At 40.5% G+C, this 15,217-nt stretch overlaps 1 protein-coding gene across 1 annotated transcript; it reads left to right on the top strand.

Moving 5' to 3' along the window:
• The first annotated feature begins 1,557 nt into the window (after positions 1 to 1,557).
• LOC145908385 (uncharacterized) lies at positions 1,558 to 10,307 on the top strand. Its single transcript, XM_082995656.1, has 17 exons — positions 1,558 to 1,744; positions 2,130 to 2,271; positions 2,686 to 2,825; positions 3,109 to 3,299; positions 3,524 to 3,669; positions 4,008 to 4,125; positions 4,631 to 4,725; positions 5,017 to 5,268; positions 5,458 to 5,572; positions 5,719 to 5,879; positions 5,952 to 6,089; positions 6,492 to 6,628; positions 7,050 to 7,317; positions 7,765 to 7,921; positions 8,540 to 8,739; positions 9,461 to 9,516; positions 9,980 to 10,307. The coding sequence occupies exons 1-17, from the start codon at positions 1,605 to 1,607 to the stop codon at positions 10,116 to 10,118; spliced, it is 2,595 nt and encodes an 864-aa protein (XP_082851782.1). The 5' UTR covers positions 1,558 to 1,604; the 3' UTR covers positions 10,119 to 10,307.
• Positions 10,308 to 15,217: the final 4,910 nt, after the last annotated feature.

Genomic DNA, 15,217 nt, shown 5'->3' on the forward strand with positions numbered 1-15,217 from the left:
ATTTGATGTTTGAATTCGCGGGGCCAGATTTTAGATTTGTTTAATTCGTGTCTTTAAATCCAGGGCCATATGGACGTTGGCCAGGGGTAAAGAAAATGTTACGACTTGTCCTAAAGATTGATCATTTAGCGTAATTGGTAAATTTTCGTTTACAAGTTACAAAGTTATTTTTGCAGCAGATATAGACCCAAAAAGTTTGTGTGTCTGACAGACAGCAAACTTGAGATACCAGTAAAAGAGGTTTTAAGCTCTGTTTTAAAATTTGATACAAAACCGCAAGAATGTCTTAAGAATGCATATTCAGAACAGGCGTACATTCTTCTTTTTGAATGGTATGCAGTGGCCGTGAACGATTCTATTACTTCTGTATTTGACTCAATGAATTGCGAGATTAATGCCTTGGCGGGACCGCATACATAGCGCCAAGCCCCTGGACATGTGTTGTCGAAGTGACCAAAACACGTTTTCTTGGGTGTGTATATCAAGTAGCGCCTTCTTTGCTTTTATGTGTTTAGCGATTCGCGAAACACTTGTCAATCAACTGTCGCATGACGGTTTGAAACCGAACACGCTGATATTCATCACTACATAGGCGACGTATCTGTTTCTACAGACGGCGGGGGCCTTTGTCCATACCATACTAGCGCATTGTTTAGTCGCCCTTTAAATGGATTTTAACGTCGCCTGTACAATTTAGAATCAACAGAAGGGTCCACTTTTAAATGGGCAGAAGGCTGTTGAACTATTGTAGTCGGCGGAAAGGGTCCTTAATGCTAGGCCCTACATACACATCATTTTGTTGTCAAGGCTGTGGCACACGCTCTAAGCTCTTGTTAGCGCAGCGTGATATCTACCTCTTTACCAAGTTCAGTATTTCGAGTCCAAGTTTTGTAGCGTGCCAGGACTATTCAGTGTAGTACACCGCCAGAAAAGTACACATTGGGGACATAGCATTGATTTACACGGTGTGCGTTTACCTCATGCATAAACCGCATCAGTCATATGCATAGTCGGAATGTTATACTTTTTATACGTTTAGTATCAGAAAAAAAACATGACCTAGCCTTCAGTCGCAAAGAAAGTGTGAATATAGTTTTAGCATGAATAGTGGGTAAAACGCCAAATAAATCAATTTGATCAGAAATAAAATGCGGTCAGCGTTGTGGTAGTAGTATCTGCGACAAGTCAATATTGGAAAATCAGACCAAACGGTGGTCGCCGTGACAAAAGGCGAAAGCTTTAACAACGCAAATATTTGTCGCAAGCACGTTCAATTGCTTACCGGCAATAAGAATGGATTTTATCCTACTGACGTCATGACTGACTCAGATTTAATGAGTGATTGCACAAGATATTGGACAAGCGGCTTCCAGACCGATCACCAATGAGAGCCATTAGTGGGAATTACATGTTTAAGTATAGCTCTATATGCGCAAGAATTTTTTACAACATAATTATGATAAGAATATAGAATAAACAATTCAGTTTAAAAACCAAGAATCAACTTAGACGACAGTAATTAGCTAAAATAACAATGGAAAATCTCACGCAGAGAAGCGTATATTTGTAGTAACACGTGGTGTTATAACAAGGTCTGTAGCGTCATGACTGCTGTGCAAGCGTCACTGCCCCTGAGCCACTTCTACCGCGAAACTCTTGGAACCGACCATCTGTCTCAAAACCTAGCTTCCAACGAACTCTTCACGCCACTCCAACTTGACAGGGTCACGGTCAACCCCAGCAGGTAAGAGTGTTTGATAGATGAGGTGTAGTTAACGTTTTATTTGCATTGCGATTGACTCTTCGACCCCATTTTCGATTTGAGTGGCGACTGATAAAACAAAGGGTTCTAACAGGAGGGCGTTTAAATGGGTAGTGAGAAGCTTTATGGTGGGCACTGGCATAAAGTGGTGTATTGTTAAACTATATCGTCTAAACACTGAATGTTTTTGCAGAAAGTATATGTTGATATGTCAGAGAACAAGTCCAATTTAAAATACGGATAGTGAACTCTTACAATACAACAGATTACGAAACGTCAGCCGTTAAAAAACACGCATTTCTTGGGAGATTATATTGACATCTTACAGCATCAAATACTCCCAATTGACGTATAATCATTTTAACAGATTCGAAAAGTACCGCGCTGGTCTTGAAAAGCAGCCCCTGTTGCCATGGGGTAGATTTAGAGAGTACGGCGGCCTGCAAAAGGTCCAACTACCGTCTGAATTTACCAAGCTGAGAGGCTACCCACCAGAAGTTGTTCAAAAGGTACGAAATGATTCTCAAATTAAAAAGTAATCCCTTAAGAAATGAATAAGAGAAAAATGTCCGCTATTGAAAGTTTTTATATAAATAGCTATAGAAACATAACGACAAGCAAACAATCGGCCAGACGAGCGCGACTCTCTAACCTGTCGTTGTCGAAGGGTCGTAAACATTGCTCGTAAAAGTGTATTGCCTAATTGACGCTCATGATTAAGCAATATATTAACCTTTTTGTGTATGGCAACAAGGATAAACAATGTTTGCTTCTAAACAAACCGTTCAGTGTAATGGGATTTAGCAAACTTGGCAGAGCGCTTGGGAGACTAGACAAGAGCTCTAGATAAAGAAACTAGATTATTTAGTAGTTCAAAGATATGATTTTGCCCGTGAAGAACACACAGCATACATTTCTTTCAGGGTCATAGGCATTACGGAAGCGGAGCTAGCGACCCACGTGATCTAAAAGTTGAGCAATATTATGACATGACAAAGTTGAACAAGAGTCACGTGCGAACAAGCGATCAGGTGTTGCCACCTTCTCCTGACAAGGAAATGAAGTAAGTGTAAATAACCTTATAGAGACCTTCTTGCATTACTTTTTGTGATGAAAAGATACGTCAATTTTGAAAGTTTCAAGACAAAAATTTAATTTTAAGGGACAGCTATTGAAAAAATAATAAAAATTATTTTAATTGGTAGTAACGTTTTAAATTCTTCTATCGAATATCTATATAGGCCTATATAGTTTAACCCGCCTATATGTCCATGCAAGCAGTGGCACCATTGCGACTGCTTTATTTACTAAGCTGCGCTGAAGCATAGTTTCTGACGTATTTGCAGCAAACGTCAGATTAACCTTCCTTTTCCCGCCGAACATCCGTACGCATCACACACACCGCGATTGGCCGTATTTCCAAAATTCAACACGCCCGACGATCCCAATACTGGAGACCCGTCACGGTCAACTCACCCCCTTCACCCAAACACGCCAGCCAGTGGCCACACCGTTACCATTGTCAACAAGTCTAAAGGTATTATTAAACTTATAGCAGTTATAGTTATTGTTAGTATATGGTTACAAACCACTAGCATATTATACCAGTATGAAATAATTGTTTTTGTCGGGCTCTGTTTTGTATTTGTTATAAAGTGGTTTGTTTCGCATTGTTGTAAATATTACTGGGTATAAACAGAACCGTTGCATGAAGTAGGAAGTATTTGGTTTAAATTAACACTTATTTGTAACTTGGATTAGGTTCTCCGTTTCGTCGTGAGCTTCAGGACAACCCACAGGAAAGCGAGAAGGACGCCCTCACGTGGCCAGGCGAAGGCGACTACTATCAACTTATGAAGACGCCAGAGAGCGGTAGACAGCCTTACTACCCAATAACGCCAAAACTGGTAAGGTGGTCTTTTGAAAAATAAGTAAAAAGGAAAGATACATGCCAAAGGTGTTTAAAGTATCTTTGTACCTGTTTTTTATAAACTTAAACACGAAATACTTCTATAGTTAAAAAAAACTGTAGACCCTTGCCACGACATTGGTTTCCAAAAATATGTCAACACACTTTCCCTATGTGAAGAATCCTCATATATTTTTCATTTAACGTTTCGGTCGCTGTCCAGCCAACCTCCACGAACTTAAGCGTTTTTTTTACGGTCATTCGTACACAATAAAAACTCACAAAGTTTAGAACAAGAGATTTTCTGCCACCACAATATCTTTGTAACCATACCAGATTCGACCAAATCTCCGAATTCGCGAAGAAGATCAACGATTGGAACTGAGAACAACAAACGCGTTGCGTAATGTCGAGAGAGATCAGTGGAAAACAACCTATGACTACAATTTCACAGGTAATCAACCGTGACGTGGATAGGTTTATTTAAACCTACTTTTATGGATTTACGTGGTGGCTTTCCTTGAAAGAATACCTCTTTTAAAACTTTCTGAAAAACGTTGCTACAAAATTTTACCTCAATAATGAACGTATTTATTATATATTGGTGCTCAGCATGTTGGTGCGAGTTTAAAATAGAATGCTTTTTAAAAGACAACACACCTGCATTAATTGAATAGACCTCTAGTCATAGGAAGTTTAGCGGTGGCCGCGAGGCAAGTCGCATTCCTTTAGCGTAGTCATGTCTCTGTAGAGACAGGCAATGGGAATTTTCGTCTCCAGAGACATTATAGGGTTAAACCTTCCTAAAATGAGTTTCTCAATGGTGTGCGGAGTTAGATCGGCGTGGTTACTCGACCACAAAGTAACTGGTTTGACTGAAATATGCCACGTTCGGCGCCATGAAGAATTCTAAGCTGACCGATAAAACGCAGAGTAATGAGGCCTGTGTTTCCCTTAAGGCTATGGTCCATCTAATTCCCTTCATTTGGACGATTATCACAAGAAAATGGTAGACGAAATATCAACGGGCAGAGACACAAGGAGCGACGACATGGTGAGAAACCGTGTTTGTTGAATTTATTGCCTGAAAACAAGCAAATGCCTGGCGATCACAAACCATTCGAACGTCATATATGTTTCCACGGATTTCAAAAAATATTATTATCGCTGGAGTAGCTGAACAAGTAGGAAAAAAATGTAAAGAAAATGAACTTTCAATGAAAAGCCATTTACTGTTTAACGCATTTACCAAAAAAAAATTGATTTAATCCCTCGACCGGTAGCTTTATCAGTAGTTGAAGCTTCCTGTACAAAACAACTATTCATTTTGTCTATGTACTACAAGATGCCAGCTACTGCCCCGTCGTTCATCCCTCCTCGACCAATGGAAGGTCGGTACGCAAGAATGTACCAGAACAAGCGCCACCTGGAGGCCAAAATTCGATATCCAGATGACAAACCGACCCCCGATCGCCCGGATGTAATGGATTCGCGAGGATATGCGTCACTTCCGAGTACGCCAGTGACGTTACGTCGCAAGGACGAGTGGTACAAAACTGGGAGGATGTCGGTTGACCACGCCGCCGAAAGAAACGATGTAATTTAGTTCTGCTTATTAAACCTGCTTATTTGGGTGTTGAGAATTGGACCATGATGCACTAATTTACATTTTTTAAATAAAAAAAATTATATGGAACAAATACCACGACCAACTTTTAATAGAATTACAACTTTCTCCAGTAAAAAATTGACTTTTATCAAAGCATGACAAAGCATAACTTTATAGGGTGACGAGTCAGCAAAATTGCGAACAAAATCAGCAATGGTGAGAAGTGAGGACGAAGACCCGGATGTTGATGAACAATGGAAGACATTGCAACTACAAAGTCATCCTGTTCATGGTCAGTTAATTTTGCCAAACTTACAAACAAAACGTTTTGTGACTGCATGTAACCAAATGTTGCCTGCCACAAGCGCATTGTTGCCGTTGAGATGGTTTTGACCTTGTGTTAAATGCGGATAAAAACTGGAATCTTTTCATTTAAAGGCCTTGATGCAGTCGGATCCAAAAAGTCAACTGAAGTTGACCCAAGGCTATCGGGAGAATACGATTATCTGCCTAAGACTATTGAGGAACAGATCTCGTTACCAGAGGAGACAAAGTATTACTTGAAGGACTATCAAGAGGAACGAGATGGAAAATTCAAGGTAGAGTGATTATTCACCAAAAATCCTGATGACCATTGCGTTGTACTGACAGTATACGTTTTCGCAATGCAGGAAATTGAACATGAAAACGAACAGAAAAAACTAGAGCTGCAATATCGCTCAAGTTACGACATGAACGCTTTGAGAAATAAGGTGGATCAGATGGGTACAAGAGTTCAACCAAAAGCATTGGATCAACACTCCGAACAGGTATTGGCATCTAAGTGTCAATTTTCATTAGAACATACTCTGGCGTATAAAGAGACTGGCCAATATTGCTATTAACACTGGCATGTTTAAAAGAAGACTTTTTTGGCAAAAACTTTGCCATCATCAGTTTGAATGACGCGATTAGTGTAGCTCCATGATTATAAGGAGCTAACCAGACCGACGTCACAGATAAGGCTCGCGCGCATATCCTGGCGCATTTTAAAATGCAACTTGGTCTATAATTGTACTCTAACAACAGTAATAACGCAATAAGTTAGCTGAATGTGCAAACAAATGTAGTCTTGTTAGAACCTAAAGCAGGGAGTTAAACACTGGAAACAGGATGACAGTTGCTGTTTGAGCGACTGCTTTAAACCTAAAATAAGGCGCTGACATTTCTAGGTACATGATGACATCGGACGGCTCACCGAATTACAAACCAGAAAGACGCCGGAACCCGATGAACGTTACACAACTGGCCTCAAGTTTACCACAGAGAAAATAAGCGATCGGGGTACTTTGACAGACCTGCACGACAGGTATGAGTTTTACATTAGTATTATAAAAAGAGTTTTCATCGATTGTAAAACGAGTGGGTGTTCGCTAGAAAGCGGATGAAGTGTTTGATCGGTGAAAACCCGCAAATAACAACGTTTTGATCCACTTATGAGTCACATAGAACTTACAAACGATAGATGCAACTTTCTCACATTCTTCAAAGCACCTCAAATGCGCCTTTCTCAATATTCATTAATCTACCTACTTTGCATCGTTGATAACATCAAACAGTATCTTCATTAGTTTGGAATTTGTTGGTTGAAATCTGATTTAGAGAGCCCCGCAGGAGTGCCAGCCACTATCCAAATTAAATTCAAATGCCCAAACACTAAAAAGTCACGTAAAAGCAGTCGTGACACTGCAAGACAGTTTAAGGTAAACATTGTCAACGTGTGTATGTAGACAACTCGAAGGTCACAAGGAATTTCCGACCTCATGGCACAGAGATATTCCGAAAACCGACCCCCCAGAACAGAACCACCAGGGGGTGCTATGGAGCTACATCACAAGGACCAACCCGTTTTCGTTGAGTCACAATTCTGAGCGAGCTCTGGTGGCATCCAGAAGTGGCGAGCCGGCGACCAGATTAGGCTCAAGCACCGGGTCCATTCTGAAATCGCCCGGTTCCCCACCAAGGACTGGTTCAAGCAAGAGCATAAGTTTTAATGAGGTGATAAATGGTAAAATTACAAAAAACTTAGCGAAAAATGATAGAGTGGTAGTTTTACTGCATTGTAATTTTAGAAGATCTGTCCTTCCGACAAAATAGTTCCGTAGATATTATTTTCACCGACGTTTTGTCTCTCCTCCGGCGAGACTTCTTCAGGGCGCAGCAATTCAAAATAATAACCTACATAGACGTGAATGCTTTAAAACGTGTATACCCAAATATTTTAAACACATCATTTTAGATTTTCCATGTAAGTTTCCTCTATTTACAAGCCCGCTGCGCGTTTACGTTAAGCATGGAAGAATGGTTTGTAAAGGCATATACTGCGTTCCGATAAAAACCTCACCACATTACAAAAACTTTTTGCTCCACCCCTCTCTGTAATAATGCGGTTTTTAAGACTTCCCAAATTCACGTACAGAAGTTATTTTTTCCCTTTTTCTACAGGTCGTCCGGGTCGCTTCTTCAGAGTATGGCTCGAGATTCAAAACAACAACATCACCGCTATCCAACGCAAAATCAAGTCCTAGTTTCAAAGGATCACGTCCTAGTACACCACTACCCTCTCCACCCAGATCAGTGAAGGAGCCGTCAGTCTATCCAGGTTGGTAGCCGTCGAATTAACTTCTATTTTAGGCCTAAATCGGCTATGCGATTGTTTCATCCACTGCTAGGCAGGAAGGACAAAATGGGCTTGGTCGGAATGTGATTTGAATAGGAGGCTTTTGCGTAATTGCGAGCAATTACTTTGCAACGGAATGCGTTGGCAAATCGTATATGCGTGTTTACGGATGCCGTGGGTTACCATGGGATTTTAAGAGGGTGTTTTAAACTGATGCTACGAGCACAACGGGTGTTTAACCATGAATCACAGTTTAGGAATCTGATTGTTGGAAACTCTTGCGCATGGCTGCATTGTTAAATTATTAAACGTGCCGTATCAGTCTTTATATGTCTACGAACTTAATTCTCTTGACTTGGCACTCTTTTTTAAAAAAAACCGACGTTTGTTTTAAAAAATGCACACTAGCTTTCGCGAGTACCTCTCGCTTCATCAGGTCTAGTGTGCATTTTTGAATACAAAAGTCAGTCTTTTTTAAAAGATTGCCAAATCAAGTGCATTGTTAAAGTTATACGCAAACACAAGTCTCGAAACTTACATATAAGACGTTTGGTGTATTGAATGACCCACAATTAACAATAGCATTTTACACTTTTCTAGAAGTATCACCGCGGGGTCCTGCCCTACGACCATCAAGTGCGTTTCCACATGACCAGACAAAGCCGAAATCGCACGATCACTGGAATTGGAATTACGATATGCGCATGAAGGCCCAGTTCGGTCCACGCAGCTGGTCACCCACACCTGAAACCCCTCGGCCACAGACGGCGCTGCTCAGCATACAGAATGGCTGGAGCAAGGTGGTCTAATCATGCAGCTATATATAACTTAATGCGCCACGTGCAGTTGCAACCAAAGCTCCCAAAAATCCGATTGCGCCACATTTTCTCGTTAAGCAATGCGATGAGCCAAAGGTAAAAAAAAAATATCGTTTGAAGAAGCCATATTTGCTCTCGTTGGAGGTTTTTTCGGTTATCTTTCATCAACCACGCATGGTCGTGACGCTTCGGGACCAGGCACCGCTTCACTTGCGGTCTGGTGCCTCATCGAGTAATCAACGAACGCGTGCCGGAAAGCTCCAGGCCAGTGACGTAGTCGTGCCAAAGCGATTCAAACCATCGACAAATTGGTTGAGAAATTGCCATTTTGCGGTTGTACATATTTCCAATCGAATGGAATGTGATTTGACGAATCTCCATCAAAACCACAAAGCCAAATACCTTTATGCTATGTTTCAATATTTCAACGTAACTCCGGACAGGTTTTATATCCCTATCTTACTCGTTTTGAAATTTTGGTGACTAAATTTGGTCGTGCAATGCACAACTTTTATGTGGTAAGGCTTTACAGTACGATCACATATCCTAAATCTAATTGGAATTCCACACATTTCAAACCCACCGAGATCCAATCTCAGGCTACCCCACATTAAATTGCCGACCATAATGTTTAATAACTGTAAAGGTCGAGCGACTTAACAGATCATACCAATATATGGATTTAACTTGCAACTGTTTTTAGTCGGGCGCCCACAAGCGATTGCGTGATGAGTTCCCGGAACAGCCTCCGGACTACAGGTAAGTTTGTGGTGGTTAAACTGCCGAAAACTCTTTGCAAAGTCAGAACCTGAAAAGTTGTTTACTGCAGCCGTGTATCGGTTATGTAACCTGCAACAACGGAAGTATAAACTGTGAACATGCGTTTTGGCACGAATGCACAACGTGTGTGCTCGCATGCAGAACAAAATTGTTTGTAAATCATATCTAAGATCGAATCCACAGTTTACGAAGTCTCGCTTATAAATAAGCTCGAACTTGGCACACCTTCATAATAAGCTACGCCTAAAACTTGTTGAATAAACAGTCAGTAGTTTAAAACCAAATCAAAACGGTAGTCTTAAGACACTGTAAACTCGGTGGTATTACTATTGCGAAGCAACAATAGGTAATAATATTTTAAATTAACTTTAAAAAATAAAATTCCATGTACGTGGCCACACAAACTGAGACTTTTCAAACAACCGGATAATTGTCTATGCAGAGACAACGTGAGACATTACGAGTTCGCGGATAAGTCAGCCGACCTGCGGTTTCACCATTCCATCAAACACAAGGAGAAGAGGCACCAATTCTACGGCTTCAACAGCTATCACTTTTACAACGGCAACCCAATTTTGTGAAGCACTGTTTTGTATAATGATCCTGTGATATACATTGTCCGCTTTTGTTTTTGTGTTTCTTGTTTGCAAACGCTAAGAAGTCAGCGATCACTGTCTATGACCTCCACTACTGCACAAATTTAGGTGTTTATTGCTGTTTGGCGCTGCCTGTACCGTTTTATCGTCGTAAATAAATTGGAAGCTTGTGTTGCTGTTGCGTAGAGATTTTCTGCAGAAACGATGCATTCTTTCCAATACGCATAATACGAATTACATACAGACTTTCTGTTTGGATGTGAATGATGGGAAATAGTGTCTATTTTTTATCAATATTGCAAGTACGCCCTGCCTAAAAAGGCATCGCAAGAATGCAGACACTCAAAAAGCTGCTTTGTGTGTCCAACAAAAGGTTATATTAATACTTTTTGTAGCGCATGAGTCAGCAATTTTTGTGGCGTACATTTTGAGGTCATGGAACACACATTTTCTCGCAACTTCTAATTGGTCGTTGGTATGACGACGCCCAGGAAACTGCATATTGTTATGCTGCGTGCAAGTCCTCTAGTTTTTCAATTAAACAAGTTCTTTGTTCTGAAATCGCCCATCACGAAAGAATTCCCCACCTAACTGGGCCAGGCCAATACAGGAAATGTTGCGCCAAAAGCGGTCAATTTCGCAGTTTGATGTTTAGCACGAGTCTAAAACCTGTCAAATGGCCAAACAATTTACGTTTAAGGCAAAAAAACTAAAAATAGAATATCTAAATGTGGTGCTTTCGGTACGAGTGAAGCTAAGAACGTGTATTCAAACTATGTACAAGTGTAAATAATCTGAGGAGACGAATAAAGCCAAACAAATGGGCGTTAATGACATATTCAAAACCAACTGCTGCTTGGTCAGAATGCCAACTAATTGACGCAAATTAGAACGACGCAAAAGGCGACCATCGGATAATCTTGCAATTAAAGTCACGCAACTTCAAATGGCACTCGGGTCTGAAATAGATAAAACAGCATGACGGGGAAGTCGCTTGATGCAACGAAACCGATAAGGGTATGAAAGTCATCTAGAAAATTGTAAAAATCCTCGTTTTGGAGAAAATCGCAAGTTATCGTAGCTCCCTTCGATATAACTGGCATGATTCAACACGAAAAACATTAATTAACGTGGAAGGAGGCAATGAGGGGAGTGATCTTGGCACACGAATTAGGACATTGTCTTAAATATCATCCGGGCAATCGCATTTTCTGCGTACACCACCTAATATACAACGAACTCTTTGGCTGAAAATCAAGACAATAAGCAAGATAATTTATTAGTTTTGCTGTGGCAGAGGGTAACCGTTTGCGCTGCCTAATGATGCAACATTTGAGACCAAATCGTGGCGATAAACAAACAGCTAAATGAGGTTTTAAACGAAAATTCCGTACTTTTGTGCGCACGGCACTATATGGAGAAAACTCCATTTGTGCGTATCAGACAAAGCAGATGAATCATTTTAAAAAATACTTCTTTTAGTAGATTCTAATTCTGTTTGTTGTAAAACAGGTATATTTTCGTAATGTTTGTAAATAAACATACGTTTCGTATGAAGATACTCATGACACTGTGCTTCACGTTGCAACGAAAACAATTGTGAAATCCCCAGACACATCCATGTGCAACCCTTCGCCACGTGTGGTGGTCATGCAATGACATTTACTCGCCTTTTCCGATGTTTTGCAATCACGTGTCACAAAATCAAAGCCACAAGTCGTGTGGCTTCTTTGCTCGTCGTGCTTATCTCTGCCCGAAGGGGTGTAGCCAAAACGCCAGACGTTTTTATCGTCCAGATGTGATAAGCGAGAGTAAAATTATCTATCAAAGTTGTCAAGGAAAGTGTAAGGGTCAATGCAATAAACGTTTTGGTTAAATTGTGTGGCAGAACATACGTTTTGAGGTTGCAAATATTTTAGTTCACGGAGCTATAGCATGTACTTAGGCAGTGGCAGTTTACATTGCGTTCAAAACAGATTACTTCGATATGAGCCTGGTAGCAGGCCACACGTTGAAATTGCAACTATAAAAACACCGGATGGGAAATGAATGGTGATTCTACGCAGTTATTTCCGTCTGTGACGTGTCAAAATCCTAATGTGTTTTGAGTGATGAGGATGAAGTTTCGCCTTTGCTGGCCGGAACCTCGAATTTTGTTGCAGATATACCCAAAAAAGCCGCATAAGCCCCGAATATTAGGGTACACCATACACACCTACATAAACTTGAAGCTAAAATCACTGCAAACAGCCTGCAGCGAATAGTTACAATTATCGGGAACGTAATCAACACCTAACCCATAAATTTATGAAACACGCAAAGTATTGCGCAACTTTTAAGCATAAGAATAGCCAAGGGCAAAACTCAAACCAATCAACCGAGGAACTGCAAATTGCACGCGTCATGTTCATTGTGGTCGCCAAATATTTATAGCAGACAGATATGCATTGCCGCAGCAATTTAAGGCATTTCGTAACAAGAAACCTTGAACGTGCTTTTGAAAGAAATGTCGTATCAAACGTTTTACAAATAAGGGGTTTGAACAAGCGTGTTTTACGCCGGGTTGCAAAACAGTGAAACTGAGAAAAACAAGCAATGTGATTGATAATTAGGCCCTTGGCGGATGGAGATGGCACTGCCTGGTAAAAACACGCGTTACGTGTCCAAAAAATCTGTACTGGTTCCGCAGGTGTGTAATCACCATTCAATTCCCAGATCTGAAACGCAGAGTCAGCGCTTTTGGACATGTTTTTGAGAACAAGCGGAAGGATGTTAGGTCATATCGTGACAACCTTGTGAAAAATGTGAAGTTAGTGCGTTGTTTTTAAGACGAGAAAAGAGGAAAAATCCCAGAAGAGAAATCTTCCCGAGAAATGTTTTGAAAAAGTAAATAAACACAAAAGTGACCTCAATGTCGTTCAAAACTGCCAAGGAATTTCCACACGTGTATGTAACCACAACAATAGCAATCCAATTTGGGCAAGCATACATACTACGAGCGCGGCAAAACATGCATAGCCTAATCTATAACCAATAGTTTTGGTTGGCATCTCAAACGACAAAGCAATTTGGATTTTATCACAAATACTCGTCGGGGTTTCACCGTGTTTAGACAAAAACTGTGCATCTGCGCAAATATCTCTAGGTTACTGCAAACATTTTCGCAAGTTTACGAAGCAATTAAAAGGTAGGCCTACTTGTTATGTCTCAGACGTAACACATGCCTTGTAACGATCAATGGCGAAACAGCATCAATTAAAATTAACGAGTGTGAAAATCAAAGGCGTGTGAACTAGGTAAAGTCGTCAGTTAATCGCGGACACATGTAACTGACATTTCTGAGTATAAATAATGGATATTGGAGTGCAAGTATAATAGCAGCATTGGACAGACTAAAAGGCAACGGCTTGGAATCATGATTTTGCAATTTTCGTGTAATAATGGTATACCTGTCTGTATTTAACAATTATAGTGCAATCGCCAAAGAGAAAGTGCGGATGCATTTTCAGATTATACATGTTGATCCAATTTGCGTTTTTCGGATCACTTCGATTGATAGCAACGGATATGGCGCCCGCTAATCTTCCATTCCAGGTAGCTAATGTGGTAATTTATTAGTTAGAACGTATTGGTTGCAAACTAGGTACTAAATGATGATCCAAGTTAAACAGATAGGGAAACCTTAAATTATATTGTCTCTTGCATGCAACTTGGTCGGGAAAAGCGAAAGTTTATGAAATGGAAAAACACTTTCCAACGAATTCCGTGATAGCGAGACCAATTATGGTTCAAACAGGCCCACATTTGTTACTACCAATTACCAAGTTCAGGAGTCGATTAAAATATTTTCATTAGGCCAAAACTACGGTTGCGTTAATGACCGCCTGTTGCAAGGAGAAACTTGAAACTGCGGCGGCGTGAGACGAGGTACGACGCGTGCCGCCCGCTGCGTGTGACCTGGCTATTTTCCAAGAACAAGGCCTGAAAAATCTATGCAGTAACTGCCTCGCGCCTGATACGATGTATCGTATAACAAGCCGCGAAACATCGTTTGAGTGGCATGTTTGCCCTCTAAGTGGCGGATATGCATCCAAACTACGTTTGGCATATGGTTTAATTGATTCACGCTTTGAGTGTGGGCCAGACAACGAAAAGACTCGTCGAGAAAGCAACCGAAGCGAGTTATGAGAAATCTCGGAAACGTGAGTTGCGACGTTGGTCTTAAAAATTTTGCGAATTCTGCTGGGAAACCGGGTGGCCAGAAAAAAGACTTGTGCTCACTAAACCAATTTAACTACTTAGGTCCATGCGGCATATCGTACTAATTTTATCGAATATTTATGTAGGTTTTCCTGAACTTACCAAACAACTGCGCCAAGCCAGAGATCGCCTTTTATGCGATTACTACACAACCATTGTGTGTGGATTGGAAACTGTTGATTTGACTCAATAGGGATAAACTTCATTAATCTCAATTAAGCATTGCTTCATTTCAATTGCAACAGCCAAAATAATAGCTTTATGAGCACGATATGACCCCTCGCATTCTTGGCTATACAATCAACATGGAACATGTGAAAATGTTTATAATGCAGCATGCAAATTTAATGGCAACATTCCACGCGGTATGCACTAATGTAGTCATCGTGGAGGATTTGCATAAACCAATTCTTAACCATAGAATGAATATCAACAGTTAAGTAACAACGTAAATCTTTGCGTATTCAGCCATCTTTTACAACCCAGTTTTTGAGATTTTTTTCCAAGCCATGAACATAAATAATATCGACTACACTTAAAGGTAATGCAATGTGTATATTTAATGATCAGGGATAGGTTTTCCATGTACGGTCGACTTAGCGCTGCGTGGACGCACAGAAAACTATAACGAGAAGCAGCAAGCAGAGAACGTGAAACGTTTTCGATTAACAACGTAGAAGAATGGGGATTGCCTTTTTTGTTACGTCTGCGTTTGAAATGATTTCCTCAAAATGCATCTTCATTGCGCCATTCCAAAAAAACTATTTATGATGATTTTATTCCCTTATCGGTTTTGCGCGGGAAGTCTAATAAAACAGCGTTCA

This window comes from Ascidia mentula, chromosome 7 (assembly GCF_947561715.1).
Source record: "Ascidia mentula chromosome 7, kaAscMent1.1, whole genome shotgun sequence".
NCBI classification, from domain to species: Eukaryota; Metazoa; Chordata; class Ascidiacea; order Phlebobranchia; family Ascidiidae; genus Ascidia; species Ascidia mentula.